A 17,346-nucleotide genomic window follows, 5' to 3' on the forward strand; every position below is an offset into this window, starting at 1 on the left:
TTTGTGATTACGAGATTATTAGCCTAAACCGAGTAGTAAAATTTGTGGTAGTCATTTCGATAAATCTGGAAAAAAGAAATGAAGTCAGAAATACCCAGTTTATTTTCCATGGAAAACCAATGGTTCAAATTCAAGGGAAGTTGCTGATGTAGTACAAGAAAGTCTAAATGTCAAACGAAAATTTGATGGCTGCATAAATCATGATTATTTAAAATTAATGATGAAATGTCACTCGGAGCTGGAAAAATAGTTTAGATTCATCCTTAAAAGCCGATATTTACTCGAAGAAAAATTAAACCACTCAAACCATGCAGTGGTGACAGTATTTCCAGAACAACTTTCTGATCACAACTATAGTATGACCATGGACTCTCCCACATTGAAAATAAACTAGAGAAAACGAAAAACTTGAAAAAACTGTAACTTTGGGGAATCTAATTTAGATGGAGATTGACTTGGAAACTGAAAAGGAAATTTCAGCGAAAACTATTATTTAATGTTGATCACATAATTAAAGATGAAGATGCCATTCGCGTTCTTCATTCGGATAGAGTTGCCATTCACGTGTTTCATGCGGGTAGGGTTGCCATTCGCTTTCTTCATTCGGATAGAGCTGTCATTCGCGTGTTTCATGCGGGTAGGGTTGTCATTCGCGTGTTTCATGCGGGTAGAGTTGCCATTCACGTGTTTCATGCGGGTAGGGTTGCCATTCGCTTTCTTCATTCGGATAAAACTGCCATTCGCGTGTTTCATACGGGTAGGGTGGCCATTCGCGTGTTTTATGCGGGTAGGGTGGCCATTCACTTTCTTCATTCGGATAGAGTTGCCATTCGCGTGCTTCATGCGGGTAGGGTTGCCATTCGCTTTCTTTATTCGGATAGAGCTGCCATTCGCGTGTTTCATGCGGGTAGGGTTGCCATTCGCTTTCTTTATTCGGATAGAGCTGCCATTCACGTGTTTCATGCGGGTAGGGTTGCCATTCGCGTTCTTCATTCGGATAGAGTTGCCATTCACGTGTTTCATGCGGATTGGGTTGCCATTCGCGTGTTTCATGCGGGTAGGGTTGCCATTCGCTTTCTTCATTCGGATAGAGTTGCCATTCGCGTGCTTCATGCGGGTAGGGTTGCCATTCGCTTTCTTTATTCGGATAGAGCTGCCATTCGCGTGTTTCATGCGGGTAGGGTTGCCATTCGCTTTCTTTATTCGGATAGAGCTGCCATTCACGTGTTTCATGCGGGTAGGGTTGCCATTCGCGTTCTTCATTCGGATAGAGTTGCCATTCACGTGTTTCATGCGGATTGGGTTGCCATTCGCGTGTTTCATGCGGGTAGGGTTGCCATTCGCTTTCTTTATTCGGATAGAGCTGCCATTCACGTGTTTCATGCGGGTAGGGTTGCCATTCGCGGTCTTCATTCGGATAGAGTTGCCATTCACGTGTTTCATGCGGATTGGGTTGCCATTCGCGTGTTTCATGCGGGTAGGGTTGCCATTCGCTTTCTTTATTCGGATAGAGCTGCCATTCACGTGTTTCATGCGGGTAGGGTTGCCATTCGCGTTCTTCATTCGGATAGAGTTGCCATTCACGTGTTTCATGCGGATTGGGTTGCCATTCGCGTGTTTCATGCGGGTAGGGTTGCCATTCGCTTTCTTTATTCGGATAGAGCTGCCATTCACGTGTTTCATGCGGGTAGGGTTGCCATTCGCGTTCTTCATTCGGATAGAGTTGCCATTCACGTGTTTCATGCGGATTGGGTTGCCATTCGCGTGTTTCATGTGGGTAGGGTTGCCATTCGCTTTCTTTATTCGGATAGAGCTGCCATTCGCGTGTTTCATGCGGGTAGGGTTGCCATTCACGTGTTTCATTCGGATAGAGTTGCCATTCGCGTGTTTCATGCGGGTAGGGTTGCCATTCGCGTTCTTCATTCGGATAGAGTTGCCATTCACGTGTTTCATGCGGGTAGGGTTGCCATTCGCGTTCTTCATTCGGATAGAGTTGCCATTCACGTGTTTCATGCTGGTTGGGTTGCCATTCGCGTTCTTCATTCGGATAGAGTTGCCATTCGCGTGTTTCATGCGGGTAGGGTTGTCATTCGCGTGTTTTATGCGGGTAGGGTTGCCATTCGCGTTCTTCATTCGGATAGAGTTGCCATTCACGTGTTTCATGCGGGTTGGGTTGCCATTCGCGTTCTTCATTCGGATAGAGTTGCCATTCGCGTGTTTCATGCGGGTAGGGTTGTCATTCGCGTGTTTTATGCGGGTAGGGTTGCCATTCGCGTTCTTTATTCGGATAGAGCTGCCATTCACGTGTTTCATGCGGGTAGGGTTGCCATTCGCGTTCTTCATTCGGATAGAGTTGCCATTCACGTGTTTCATGCGGATTGGGTTGCCATTCGCGTGTTTCATGCGGGTAGGGTTGCCATTCGCTTTCTTCATTCGGATAGAGTTGCCATTCGCGTGCTTCATGCGGGTAGGGTTGCCATTCGCTTTCTTTATTCGGATAGAGCTGCCATTCGCGTGTTTCATGCGGGTAGGGTTGCCATTCGCTTTCTTTATTCGGATAGAGCTGCCATTCACGTGTTTCATGCGGGTAGGGTTGCCATTCGCGTTCTTCATTCGGATAGAGTTGCCATTCACGTGTTTCATGCGGATTGGGTTGCCATTCGCGTGTTTCATGCGGGTAGGGTTGCCATTCGCTTTCTTTATTCGGATAGAGCTGCCATTCACGTGTTTCATGCGGGTAGGGTTGCCATTCGCGGTCTTCATTCGGATAGAGTTGCCATTCACGTGTTTCATGCGGATTGGGTTGCCATTCGCGTGTTTCATGCGGGTAGGGTTGCCATTCGCTTTCTTTATTCGGATAGAGCTGCCATTCACGTGTTTCATGCGGGTAGGGTTGCCATTCGCGTTCTTCATTCGGATAGAGTTGCCATTCACGTGTTTCATGCGGATTGGGTTGCCATTCGCGTGTTTCATGCGGGTAGGGTTGCCATTCGCTTTCTTTATTCGGATAGAGCTGCCATTCACGTGTTTCATGCGGGTAGGGTTGCCATTCGCGTTCTTCATTCGGATAGAGTTGCCATTCACGTGTTTCATGCGGATTGGGTTGCCATTCGCGTGTTTCATGTGGGTAGGGTTGCCATTCGCTTTCTTTATTCGGATAGAGCTGCCATTCGCGTGTTTCATGCGGGTAGGGTTGCCATTCACGTGTTTCATTCGGATAGAGTTGCCATTCGCGTGTTTCATGCGGGTAGGGTTGCCATTCGCGTTCTTCATTCGGATAGAGTTGCCATTCACGTGTTTCATGCGGGTAGGGTTGCCATTCGCGTTCTTCATTCGGATAGAGTTGCCATTCACGTGTTTCATGCTGGTTGGGTTGCCATTCGCGTTCTTCATTCGGATAGAGTTGCCATTCGCGTGTTTCATGCGGGTAGGGTTGTCATTCGCGTGTTTTATGCGGGTAGGGTTGCCATTCGCGTTCTTCATTCGGATAGAGTTGCCATTCACGTGTTTCATGCGGGTTGGGTTGCCATTCGCGTTCTTCATTCGGATAGAGTTGCCATTCGCCTGTTTCATGTGGGTAGGGTTCTACAGTCGAGATACGACTTGGCCCGACCGTTCGTGGAATCCGTTGCCAGTTGCCTGATTGATATTCAATTCGTAACCGTGTTAGTAATTAGTCTTGTATTTGGGGTTCATTGTTATTTGGAAGGGCTCTGTTACCAGCATCTTGCGTAGATCGTAATAGATTGGTCCACGGGTATTTGAAATTGTTATCATGCCGCGTGTAACCCAAATACTAAAGGGCGGTAGACGCGTGCGCGCAAGCTCCAAGTGTTCTAGCGCCTGACTTGCAAGTACAATAATATCCCAATTTTGGACCCTCGTCATCAGCGGCTTCGTCGTCCCCTCCATCGTCGTTGACTCGATAGGTAATCCACAGCTGATACCTCGTTGCATTCCTAAATCTAGATAATATCCTTATATCTAAAAATCCTGTTTCGCCTACCATTTCGTCGAATTCAAAAACCTCGGCGTTTTCCCGCTGCAACGTATCTTGTATATATGACGGCACTTGTTTGTTTTTTTTGATAAACTCCGATGGTGAGATCTCTGAAATATTGTAATGGCAAACGTGGAAATCCTGGCTCCTGATTAGGTCTTAATGGCACCCATTGTGCATTTCTTCTTTAAGTTGCTCTGCTTCAACTCGGGCTTGAACAATATTAATCCTGTCGGCCTTTTCAATAATAAACTATTATTTAATGTTGATCACATAATTAAAGATGAAGATGCCATTCGCGTTCTTCATTCGGATAGAGTTGCCATTCACGTGTTTCATGCGGGTAGGGTTGCCATTCGCTTTCTTCATTCGGATAGAGCTGTCATTCGCGTGTTTCATGCGGGTAGGGTTGTCATTCGCGTGTTTCATGCGGGTAGAGTTGCCATTCACGTGTTTCATGCGGGTAGGGTTGCCATTCGCTTTCTTCATTCGGATAAAACTGCCATTCGCGTGTTTCATACGGGTAGGGTGGCCATTCGCGTGTTTTATGCGGGTAGGGTGGCCATTCACTTTCTTCATTCGGATAGAGTTGCCATTCGCGTGCTTCATGCGGGTAGGGTTGCCATTCGCTTTCTTTATTCGGATAGAGCTGCCATTCGCGTGTTTCATGCGGGTAGGGTTGCCATTCGCTTTCTTTATTCGGATAGAGCTGCCATTCACGTGTTTCATGCGGGTAGGGTTGCCATTCGCGTTCTTCATTCGGATAGAGTTGCCATTCACGTGTTTCATGCGGATTGGGTTGCCATTCGCGTGTTTCATGCGGGTAGGGTTGCCATTCGCTTTCTTCATTCGGATAGAGTTGCCATTCGCGTGCTTCATGCGGGTAGGGTTGCCATTCGCTTTCTTTATTCGGATAGAGCTGCCATTCGCGTGTTTCATGCGGGTAGGGTTGCCATTCGCTTTCTTTATTCGGATAGAGCTGCCATTCACGTGTTTCATGCGGGTAGGGTTGCCATTCGCGTTCTTCATTCGGATAGAGTTGCCATTCACGTGTTTCATGCGGATTGGGTTGCCATTCGCGTGTTTCATGCGGGTAGGGTTGCCATTCGCTTTCTTTATTCGGATAGAGCTGCCATTCACGTGTTTCATGCGGGTAGGGTTGCCATTCGCGGTCTTCATTCGGATAGAGTTGCCATTCACGTGTGTCATGCGGATTGGGTTGCCATTCGCGTGTTTCATGCGGGTAGGGTTGCCATTCGCTTTCTTTATTCGGATAGAGCTGCCATTCACGTGTTTCATGCGGGTAGGGTTGCCATTCGCGTTCTTCATTCGGATAGAGTTGCCATTCACGTGTTTCATGCGGATTGGGTTGCCATTCGCGTGTTTCATGCGGGTAGGGTTGCCATTCGCTTTCTTTATTCGGATAGAGCTGCCATTCACGTGTTTCATGCGGGTAGGGTTGCCATTCGCGTTCTTCATTCGGATAGAGTTGCCATTCACGTGTTTCATGCGGATTGGGTTGCCATTCGCGTGTTTCATGTGGGTAGGGTTGCCATTCGCTTTCTTTATTCGGATAGAGCTGCCATTCGCGTGTTTCATGCGGGTAGGGTTGCCATTCACGTGTTTCATTCGGATAGAGTTGCCATTCGCGTGTTTCATGCGGGTAGGGTTGCCATTCGCGTTCTTCATTCGGATAGAGTTGCCATTCACGTGTTTCATGCGGGTAGGGTTGCCATTCGCGTTCTTCATTCGGATAGAGTTGCCATTCACGTGTTTCATGCTGGTTGGGTTGCCATTCGCGTTCTTCATTCGGATAGAGTTGCCATTCGCGTGTTTCATGCGGGTAGGGTTGTCATTCGCGTGTTTTATGCGGGTAGGGTTGCCATTCGCGTTCTTCATTCGGATAGAGTTGCCATTCACGTGTTTCATGCGGGTTGGGTTGCCATTCGCGTTCTTCATTCGGATAGAGTTGCCATTCGCCTGTTTCATGTGGGTAGGGTTCTACAGTCGAGATACGACTTGGCCCGACCGTTCGTGGAATCCGTTGCCAGTTGCCTGATTGATATTCAATTCGTAACCGTGTTAGTAATTAGTCTTGTATTTGGGGTTCATTGTTATTTGGAAGGGCTCTGTTACCAGCATCTTGCGTAGATCGTAATAGATTGGTCCACGGGTATTTGAAATTGTTATCATGCCGCGTGTAACCCAAATACTAAAGGGCGGTAGACGCGTGCGCGCAAGCTCCAAGTGTTCTAGCGCCTGACTTGCAAAAACAATAATATCCCAATTTTGGACCCTCGTCATCAGCGGCTTCGTCGTCCCCTCCATCGTCGTTGACTCGATAGGTAATCCACAGCTGATACCTCGTTGCATTCCTAAATCTAGATAATATCCTTATATCTAAAAATCCTGTTTCGCCTACCATTTCGTCGAATTCAAAAACCTCGGCGTTTTCCCGCTGCAACGTATCTTGTATATATGACGGCACTTGTTTGTTTTTTTTGATAAACTCCGATGGTGAGATCTCTGAAATATTGTAATGGCAAACGTGGAAATCCTGGCTCCTGATTAGGTCTTAATGGCACCCATTGTGCATTTCTTCTTTAAGTTGCTCTGCTTCAACTCGGGCTTGAACAATATTAATCCTGTCGGCCTTTTCAATAATAAATCGCGCTCTCTCAACGGTCGCGCCATGCATTTCTATGAGTGGGTGGTATTTATTAATTACTGCAGCAGCAATACGATAGATATCGCCTATTGTTAGCGCGTGCGCCATCGGTATTGTACCGGAAAAACGTTTAAACTTACTTTTCATATGAACATTACATATAATTGATGTTGAACTTTGGAAATAATTTAAAGTAGCCAGTGATGAACTCAACTGCAGTAGTCCAATTTTAAGACGTTTTATCAAAAATTAATTTCCAAGATGGTGAATACAACAGTCAGCGAATTTATGTTTTCTGTCTTTGGTGAAAAGGTTCCTAAAGGGGGTTTTCTGTTAAGAGACAAATTAGGCCTAATTTCAAAGTTAAAATTGAAATCAAAATCTCAAGTCATAACGAGGAAAGAAAAACCTAAAAAAAAGTAGTTCTAAAGAGCAAAAAAAAACCAAAAGCTTAAAAAAAATCAGAAAAACGATATTTCAAGAGTTCCTCGCAAAAATCCTAAGAAAGTAAAAGGTATTACAGGTCTGTATACCAGGAGAACTATTTCGAATTATTATCTTGGAATACCGACTTTGAAATTGTGTTTCCAATTGCCATTAAAACAGAATAACAGTTTAATTCTGTAGGAACGCTCACACTTTGTTCCTGATCTAGCGCCATTTTATTTCTGCCGTTCCTTCTAAGATTCCGGCAATGTAGATGGCGCGAAAGAAGTAACTAAAGGCGGGAAAAAGAAAAAGGCGGGGCTTTTTTTGAAAATGTAGATTAGGAGGCTCCACGACGGGCTAAAGCTATGATTACGTGTTCTTAGTACGTCTATGGGTTCTTGGTGTTACCCATCTGAAGACTATCAACTAAATACCAAAATAAGGCAACTACGTGCTTGCATGTACCACCAGCTCCTGATTTGCAGTCACATTTGCCCCAAAAACTAGTCCCTTTACATGTTAGAATTGCAAACACTGAATATTTCTTTTTCAGACTAAATGATGATTGGCATATTCCTTTTACATATTCAGGGTGTCTTTATTTGATCGGCCCAGGCGTTTTTCTCAAAAACTATAGTTGCTAGAAATGTGAAATTATCAGGATATACTCTTGGGGAGGACCCTTTTCTTTTGGAATTTTCAGAAAAATCATGAAAATTTTCACCGTTATGAATTTTTTTTGAACGATAGGTGGTAGACGAAAATTTTCAATCAACAAGTTGTAGAGCGTACTCGAAAAGCTTTAATGAAATTGGTTTGGTCAAAAACGGACAATTTTTCTTTGAAATAATACGTCATGAAAAAAAAACGAGGTTTACGTCTCATGAAAAAGAAAGATAAACCTATCTAATTTGAAATGATCGTATGTTTTTAAAGATAAAAAAGAACTGTTTTTTTTCAGCCAAATCATTTTAAATAATTTTTTAGAGAGAATAAAATTTACATAGTAGAATTCCAAAATTCACGCGTCTTATTTGAGGCAAGAAGTCCAGGAAACCGTCTAATTTATGCCAACTGAATTTCTCACGTGTTTTTTATTTTGCACTACTCTGCCGCTTAAAGTGTGGCTCCATTTTAGTATTTAAAGAGACAGCTTCATTTTAAAATCATTCAGGATGGTCGAATTATACTACGGAGATGGTCAACGAAATGAACGTGAAGTGAGTCGATTATTTAAAATTTTGTATCCTGACAGTGTGTCAGAATTTATAGCCCGGTGAACCTAGTAACAAAGACCATACCACCGGACGTCTATCATCATAGTGCCCTACGCCAGCGTCCCCCTAGACCGGACAGGTGACAAATCCATCATGGGTTGTAGAACCCTACTACTGATGGTCGCACCTTTGACGCAAGCCACTCAACCCAGCAGAATGTGCAGCTCTGGGTAGACCATTTCCCACTTCGCACAGAGCAGTGGGAGTAAGAGTGGATGCTCTAGCAACTCCGGCCGACACCCTACCTACGTAGGTAAAGAGTCAAACCCTTTGGAGAGAGTTCCTAAAGGGGAACGACGGGCACACAGCAGCCCAAGTAACCCAGCACAGCTGGCACCGGAGATCACGGTGTGGCTCCAAAAGGCCGGGAAACAGGACCGCCGTGCCCTCATACGGGGGCCTGCCGCCCCACAGCAGGCTGCCCAATCCACCGAGGCGGCCAGTTTGCACGGACCCTCGCCGTTAGCCTGAGCCGAAGCTCAGTATCCAGCCCAAACCTGACCGAAGTCGGAGGTGGAGATAGGACCATTTGATCGGAGCTAACATCTCCCAGTGCGCCACCGCCCTTATGGGTTACAATAGCCGGACCCCGACTCCCCGTTAAAGCCAGTAGTTATTGCGCAATCCGACCCATTTAGGGCCGTTGTATCCTGACAGTCGTCAAATCACCACACTGTTCTCCGTGCTGTCCGTGACTTTGAAAACGAAGGCAAAAACTACATGTGGAGTGATGAAAATCCGCACTGGGGATATCCACACCACAATCAGGTACAATTCCTTTTACACGTTTGGGCTGGTCTTCTGGGAGATCGCGTTATTGGGTCAATTTTTCTTCTCGTTGACTCAATGGGCAGAACTACCGGGCCTTTCTACAAAATGTAGTCGCAGGCGAGATGGAAGATGTGCCATTAGTCGACGTCCCACGCCTTTGGTTCCAGCATGACGTGCACCTGCCAACCAAGACAGACACGTCATGCAGTACCTCAACAACGAGTTCCCTGGGCGATGGATAGGCAAGTACGGTCCAAAAAGATGGCCTCCGAGGTCTCCAGATTTCGCACCGCCGGACTTTTTCCTGTGGGGATCCGTCAAGGAGGAAGTGTATAAAACGCCTGCCACTAACGAAGGAGGTCTACGGCAGATAATCATCGCAGCGTTCTAACTCGTAACTCCCGAGATGGTTCGTGCTTCGCATCAAAATATGCTTAATCGCGCACGGATGTGTATTGCAGCGGACGGTGGAATTATTGAACCTCATTTAAAATAAGACGCGTGAATTCTGGAATTCTACTATGTAAATTGTATTTTCTCTAAAAAATTATTGGAAATGATTTGGCTTAAAAAGTCCTGTTTTTATCTTTACAAACATACGATTATTTCAAATTAGATAGGTTTCTCTAAATTTCTTTTTCATGAGACGTAAACCTTTTTGGGTAGTACCAACTGGTTTTTTTCATGACGTATTATTTCAATGAAAAATTGTCCGTTTTTGACCAAACAAATGGCGTTGATGTTTTTCGAGTACGCTCTACAACTTGTTGATTGAAAATTTTCGTCTACCACCTATCGTTCAAAAAAAATTTCAAAACGGTGAAAATTCCAAAAGAAAAGGGTCCTCCCCGAGAGAGTATATCCCGATAATTTCACATTTCTAGCAACTATAGTTTTTGAGAAAAACGCCCGGGCGGTTCAAATTAAGACACCCTGTATACAAGCAACAGCGTAATTTAAAAGAAAACTCCTTATTTTACCGCTCTTGAACATTCTGTAGCCACTTGTATAATGTTTCTGAGCATTGGTCCTTTTCTGATATTCTTTTATCTGTTCACCACCAAACTCTTTTGTGAAAATTCTCAGCATCTTCGCCAGTTTCCCCAAGGAAATATACTTTAATCACCCTCTGGCACTTGAATATTTCTTAGAGGTGATCTAAACCAACAATGTATATCAACTTTGATTAACCTTTTACATTATAATTATAATAAGGTGTAATATAACATATCGTCAACGTTACACTGAGCTGGCTTTTTGGGTGACCTAAAAGAAAAGTTTGGTGTTGCAGATTTCACACAGCAAGGCTAATCAATTTTTTATATGAATCCATTAGTCTTAGAATGGGTCCTAGTTCCGAAATTTCACATTTATCAGAATCTTACATGAGATGAGATGGTTTAAACAGAGGTAATATTGCTATCTGTGGTTTAAAGATGGCGACAAAATACTCGCGGGAAAGAAACTATTTTTAAAAAGATTACACAGAAAGACAACGTGACATCGCATTCCCTACCATTTTGAAAGCTTACAATATTTGCCGCAAGAGGCCTCTATCGATCTCGTAATCACCAATTGGAACGGCATAGCTAATATGCTGATTCAAAATCTAGAGTTCCAGTGACTTATGAAGGATATCTAGCTCGTTCCAGCTAAATGGTTGTCCAGCGAGGTTTTAGCTCATCTACGCCAGATGTGAAATCTTCGTGGGCACGGAAATGGTTGCTTAAGGTGGAAACGATATTGACTTTTTTCTAATTTGAATGTCTTTTGTGTGTATAAATTAGATAGTTGTTACTATTATATTTTATTAATTGTGCCGGTTTTAAACAGTTCGCTCACTTGAACTATTTTGTTTGGCGACAGTGTTTTTTAATTATCAAATCAAATGTTACCATTTTTCATCAGGGGTTAAATTTTGCTTCGCCATGCCGTTAATACTTTTAACTCTCAATATTTGAATGAAACATTGTGCCAGCTTAATAATAAAACTTTGACCACAAATAACAATCGGGATTTACATTTATTTCATTTCGTTTACACTTGATGGTACAGCTTTTAGTTATATTATTTATGCATAGAAATGTGTGTCATAAACAAACATCATTTAGGGATTTCCGCCTTTCAAGGCGAAACCGCCATCTATGAGCAAAGTGACTCCAGTAATGAAAGAGGCATCATCGGAAACCAAAAAGGCGATTGGTTTAGCAACCTCCAATGGTGTGGCAATGCGCTCTAGGACGTGCAGTGACTTGGCTCCTTCCAATAGAGAATCCACTTCTTCGACTGTCAATCCTCGTTTGTTAAATATATCTGTCTTAACGTATCCTGGATTCACAGCGTTGACTCGTACTCCTGAAGGTCCTACGTCGCGAGCCACGGATTTCGTCAAGTGATCCAAGGCGCCTTTGGAAGACCCGTAACTGACCGCCCCGTGTGTTGCCAAATGCGACGCAACACTGGAGACGTTGACGATATTGCCTTTTGTCTGCTTCAAATGCGGAATTGACAACTGCATCAAATGAAACGTTGCTCTGAAGTTTGTTCTGAATATGTCATCCATTTGAGATAGTTTGCACGCATCAATTTTTCCAGCCGAAGCTCGACCGGTTATACCTTTTAAAACAATTTAAATGAATAGGTACATAGGTATATAATAAAATGACTATAATTTCCGATTGTTTGTAATTGGAGCTAGTAAAATATGAAATTAGAGCTAGCAAAGCGTTGAATTGGAGCTAGTAAAGTGATAAATTACAGCTTGTAAAGCGATAAATTGGAGCTAGTGAAGGATTAAATTGGAGCTAGCAAAGCGTTAAATTGGAGTTAGTAAAGGGTTTAATTGGAGCTAGTGAAGGATTAAATGGGGGCTAGTGAAGGAATAAATTTAAGGTTGTTAAGGATTAGGTTGGAGTTAGTGAATGATTAAACTGGAGTTAGTGAATGATTAAACAGGAGTTAGTGAAGGATTAAATTTAAGGTAGTTAAGGATTAGGTTGGAGTTAGTGAATGATTAAACTGGAGTTAGTGAAGGATTAAATTGGAGTTAGTGAATGGTTAAACTGGAGTTAGTGAAGGATTAAATTGGAGTTAGTGAAGGATTTAATTTTAGCTAGTAAAATTTTAAATTGGAGCTAAAGGAATTTCAAATTGGAGCTAGAGAAATTTCAAATTTGAGCTAGTGCATTCAATTGTCAAGCGTAAGATTCCGAGGCTTCAATACTTCGAATGAAACATTTATTTGTATATATAAACTTTATTGAAAATTAAACTGATTATTACACTTGTAAATACGAGAACATACCAGCATTGTTAATGAGAATGTCCAGGCGTCCGAAGTGTTTCAGGGTCCTGTCCACCACCGCCAAGGCTTCTTCTTCATTGGAGATATCTCCGGCCACGATTTTAATTTTCTCCGGACTTAATCCTTGTTCGTGGCATTTCGCGGACACCGTATTCAACCTGTCCACATTCCTCCCATTGAGCGCCAGGGAGCATCCCAAGGAAGCCAGATGAACAGCGGTGGCAGCACCAATTCCGGAGCTCGCACCCGTGATCAACGCCACTTTTCCGTCGAAACGACCCATTACAACCCGCTGATACGTCGTATCTCCGTGACAGCCTGCTAACCGCGAAAGCCGTTGCTAACAGTTTTCTCGTTGTTGATCTTAAAATATCTCGAGAGATAAAACCGTCTATCTCGTCTGGCGTGTCGTAGTGCATGATTACTTATTTGATTAGCAAAACGTCCCAAGGTCAAGTGTGCAACTACATATACTGTAATTTCACCTAAACCGTAACGCAATTTATTTGTCGATAGAATTTCTTTCCATTGCTTCGACATTGGAATTTGCCCGTTAGGCTTATGGGCTTACGAAGGGCGGGAATATTTATAATATCCATAAGGACTCTCTACTAAAACCTTCGAGGGTAAAGCTAGAGCAAGATGATTGTGGCGAAGTTGGACGGAGTGTGAAGAAGTGGCTAGCGATAATGGATTAAAATTTGTTATTAAAACATTTGTTTTTTTCATGGTAAAAATACGTTATCTATGTGTATAAAATCTTTCGTTTGTCTTGTTTGTTTGTTTGTTATTCTTTATGCACCGCTTCAATTCTTAACCGATTTCGGCCTAGCTTCGGATTTATCTTCGACATAACCCAAGAAAGCTTTTTAAGAAATCTTATTACAATAAAACATTATCCCTTCATTTTCTGATTAAAAACGTTTTTCCCCCGTGTCCTTTACACTAACAGCTCATATAAGCCAGAACTATGGTTTAACTCTTCTTATCTCTCAATAGCTCGAGGTCGCTCTAACTCCTTTTTCCATGTAGACATAGAATAGATTTATTTGGTTTTATTTTTTAAGTTCTCGTTTATAGTTTCTCAAATTGCACAGTTTACCGATGTTATGTGTTTTTTGTTGTAAAAATTTAATTTAATTTCTAAAACTGTTTGTCATTATTCTATTATGGCCACTGGTACCAGTTTGCATATGGATTCGAAAATTTATCTTATTTCATTTAACAAACATCTTAATATTTTTACAAAATATGAACTAAACAAACTAGATACAAAACAATTATTCCTATTTTTTACATGTATAGTACCGCCTAGAACAAAGTTCACTAAGCGAGCGCTCGCTTATAGCGAAGCGGGGGTCTGGCAGCAGCCCTAGCTCATGTCCCCCCCCCCCCCCATAAGCGCCGCTTTAAGCGAGCGCTCGCTTAGTGAACTTTGTTCTAGGCGGTACTGTAAATGAACGACATTTAAGAGACTTTTTAATTTATATTTTATAATTTGAATACTTTCAAGTACCTCAACAGTTAAGGAATGTTCCGCCATATAACCCATTAGAGATAAGAAATCCTGGAGTATTGTGCATTCAATTTCATTAAACTGTCTATGAGTACGTGACGTAAGAAACAAATTCGTACTCCAAAAAGAGTGGTTTCAAATTCAACTAATATTTTGTTGCCTGAGAGTGTGTGATAGATTACTTTGAGTCCAAGATCAATATATAAACATATTAGTGTTTAGGGGTTTTCGTACGAGAAACATGATAAAATCGCCACCTAAGCGAATTTATCGCCACGTATTGTTCTTTTGCCGAAACGCCCGAAAATTAGTTTTTGTAATTTAACTAATTGTTCTTTCAAAAAGAAAATATACACAAATTGGTGAAAAACGTTAGTAATTGAGCTTATATCACTCGTTTATTTGATTACACGAAGGTAAATTCCGAACCTCTTCTATACTTACGCAGGCAAACCACTTTTAAGTTACACTAAGTAAAAACAACTTATTGTACAAATGTTTTAATTATTAAAATACGTATTTTCTAGTTTTTTAATAAAAAAATTTTGTACAATAAGTGGTTTTTACTCACAAGTTAGTTTAACTTATTTTTGTGGACAAGTGCCTCCTCATTAAACTATTAATAAAGCAAAATTTCGCAAGGTACGGATCACTTGACGTACCTAAATAAATTAGTTATTAAATAATTGTTTCAAAAATATAGTCTTCATTCAATGTCTAATTATCACTATTAAATTCAATCTATCTTTAGTAAAACCAAGAATGTATTTATTTATACTCAGGTAGAATGAATATGTCGAGACTATCGACGGACACGTTGAGCCCCTAACCCCGTCACGCTAAGGGGGGGGGGGGGAAAGGAGGCGGTCTTTTTTTTTGCGTCCTCGCAGCAGCGTTAATCTTGTCGAAAAACGTAATTTTTAAGAACCAATGAGATTGCAGTATTATTTGATTTTATTAAAGCAGAGGAGCATACCGGGGGGCCCAACGGGTGGAATTGGAGAAACGCTAAAAATAATCTCGACATATTCATTCTCCCTGAGTACAAATAAATACATTCTTGGTAAAACTAATACGCAACTAAAGTTTAATAATATCAAATGTGAAAAATGATTCAAAAGGAAATAATAAGAGATGGCTCTAACGCGTGAGATTCTGTGATTTCCTGTTTTATTTTATGTGTCTTGGCTGGTTTGAAAACTTCCCGGTTTTCACCGCTTAATTGATATGGTGAACGGTAATAGTAAGTGCAGCGAGTAGGGATTGCAATTGCTGGATCCCTCATCCAGCAATCCAGCTGGATCCAGCGCATTTTTCGGTCTGCTGGATCCAGCACCACGTGGATCTAACATGCGCCCGTATTTGGCTTATAATTAGCCTACTATTTCGACAGGGAAACCCTTACAGGAAACAAATATGACAGAATTCAAATGTCGGACGAAGAGTTGGACGCGCTAATACCTTTGGTTTAACACTATATTTTTAAGTATAGATGGTGATATCGTGGGTAATATTTTTACCCCTGGAAATAAACTGGCGAAGGTTTCTTCGAAAATGATTTACAATAATTTTCGTCTTTGAAATCCAGTTTATTAAAGGCCTAGTTTCACTTCGAATCCCGAAAAAAGGGTTCAGGCGGGTATGTGCCTACCCCTTCCGACCCCTCTATTCATGTTGGACTCGCGCTGACCGTCCCGCTCTGTTAAATATTTAACAAGTATTTCAAAGAAAAGAATAATATATTAATCTACTAAATTTGAAGGCATTGTATAAGCCGTGTAAAAAGAAAATAAAACTCCTCTCTTTGTAGCGCGTGCGAGAGTATACCACGGAAATGTAAAATATTAAAAAGTTGTCGCGAGCTAATTGTTGTTTTTGAAAAGAGGATCGTTAGGCTTGAGTTTTTAATATAAAAATTCGAATTAAAGGAGTTTTAATTTAAAGTTAATTTTCCTCACTGTTTTGGTGCCGAAACCCGGGAATATTTCCGGTGTTATTAAAATAGTCAACTCCTTCGTGCTTGTGTAATTCGACGCCTCGAAAATGGCTGATGACTTGAGAAAATTCGTGAGAAAGAGAGGGGCGCTAAGAGCTTCCGCAACTATCATATTTAGGTCCTTGGATGAAGAACTAGGAAGAAATGAGAAGGACTACGATAATTTAGAAGATTCCCTTACGCAATTGACATAAAAAATGACAATTATAAGTGAATTGGATGCGAAAATCGAAAATCTATTAACAGATATTGAGGACTACGAGCAAGAAATAGAAAGAGCGGAAGAATACAGAGAAAGATTCGTCGATTTGAAGAGCAAAGTGACAAGGGTACTATCACGCAATAGGAGAGTTCACCCCCCTGCAAATCCTGATCTGAACTTCGTCAATGCTGTAAATCCGGCCGCGAGAATCATGGAACCCACCGTAAAGCTTCCACGTTTGGAGATTAAAAAATTCAACGGCGATATAGCAGAGTGGCAAAATTTCTGGGGGCAATTTAACAGCGCTATTCACACTTACGCTCAACTACATGCCACCGAGAAATTAAACTATTTGAAGAGTTATTTGGACGGAGCGGCAGAAAGAGCTATATCCGGATTAGCATTGATTGAAAGAAACTACGAGCCAGCTATCCAAATACTTCAAAACAGGTTCGGAAGAAAAGAACTAATAATTAACGCGCACATGAACCGTTTATTGAGTATGGATCCGGTTACAAGATCGAGTGATATCTGTGCTCTTCGAGCACTCTACGACTCCTGCGCTATTGAAGTCAGAAGTCTTCAGTCCCAAGGCATTGTCGCGGACAGTTACGGATCCCTGTTATGTCCAGTGTTGTTGAAATTGTTACCACAAGATAAAGTGTTGCTTTTTAGCAGAGAGCAAGACCACGAAGCCGAATGTAAAGTTGACGAGTTACTGAGATTTTTAAATAAAGAAATTTCCAGTCGAGAACGAGCATTTGCGGTACAACGAATTGAACCCAATCGATCACACCAGGAAAATTCTACACAAGTTGGAAAACCGTCTCGTTCAACTGGAAATACGCGTCAGAACAGCTATCAAAACCGAAGACCCGTTATACCTACCGCCGCTTCTTTTAGTGCTAACGTCGTGAAGCAGTGCGTCTTTTGCGAAGACCTCTCGCATAATTTCTACGAGTGCACTAAAAATACCGTTGAGGAACGAAAGGGAATCGCTCTGAAGAAGAAGCTGTGCTTCATATGTCTGAGGGGAAATCACAGAGCTCACGAGTGCCGTTCGAAGTTTAATAAATGTACCAAATGTGGACGCCGACATCGTGTAATTTTGTGTGATAAACGGCCTGAAGACACTGCGACTAAATTTTAAAGAAGTTGAAACTCAAAACAGTCACGTAGCGGC

General features: G+C 42.1%; 2 protein-coding genes across 2 annotated transcripts; one reads left to right on the top strand and one right to left on the bottom strand.

Annotated features, from left to right (window-relative positions):
• Nucleotides 1–11,149: 11,149 nt before the first annotated feature.
• LOC149933557 (uncharacterized) lies at nucleotides 11,150–12,814 on the bottom strand. Its single transcript, XM_090155775.1, has 2 exons — nucleotides 12,450–12,814; nucleotides 11,150–11,761 (listed from the first exon to the last, which is right to left on the bottom strand). The coding sequence occupies exons 1-2, from the start codon at nucleotides 12,730–12,732 to the stop codon at nucleotides 11,253–11,255; spliced, it is 792 nt and encodes a 263-aa protein (XP_090011901.1). The 5' UTR covers nucleotides 12,733–12,814; the 3' UTR covers nucleotides 11,150–11,252.
• A 3,344-nt stretch (nucleotides 12,815–16,158) lies between these two features.
• Nucleotides 16,159–17,313, top strand: LOC149933558 (uncharacterized). Its single transcript, XM_090157332.1, has one exon. The coding sequence runs from the start codon at nucleotides 16,159–16,161 to the stop codon at nucleotides 17,311–17,313; it is 1,155 nt and encodes a 384-aa protein (XP_090013458.1).
• The last annotated feature ends 33 nt before the right edge of the window (nucleotides 17,314–17,346 follow it).

This window comes from Leiobunum rupestre, chromosome 8 (genome assembly GCF_980474605.1).
Source record: "Leiobunum rupestre chromosome 8, qqLeiRupe1.1.hap1, whole genome shotgun sequence".
Taxonomy (NCBI): domain Eukaryota; kingdom Metazoa; phylum Arthropoda; class Arachnida; order Opiliones; family Sclerosomatidae; genus Leiobunum; species Leiobunum rupestre.

What these genes read in the sequence shown, in the direction of transcription:
- LOC149933557 (XM_090155775.1), bottom strand. Translation starts at nt 12,732, where the DNA reads ATGGGTCGTTTCGACGGAAAAGTGGCGTTGATCACGGGTGCGAGCTCC. An exon ending in CATTCTCATTAACAATGCTG is followed by an intron (nt 11,762 to 12,449) that starts GTATGTTCTCGT and finishes TTGTTTTAAAAG; the next exon opens with GTATAACCGGTCGAGCTTCG.
- LOC149933558 (XM_090157332.1), top strand. Translation starts at nt 16,159, where the DNA reads ATGACAATTATAAGTGAATTGGATGCGAAAATCGAAAATCTATTAACA.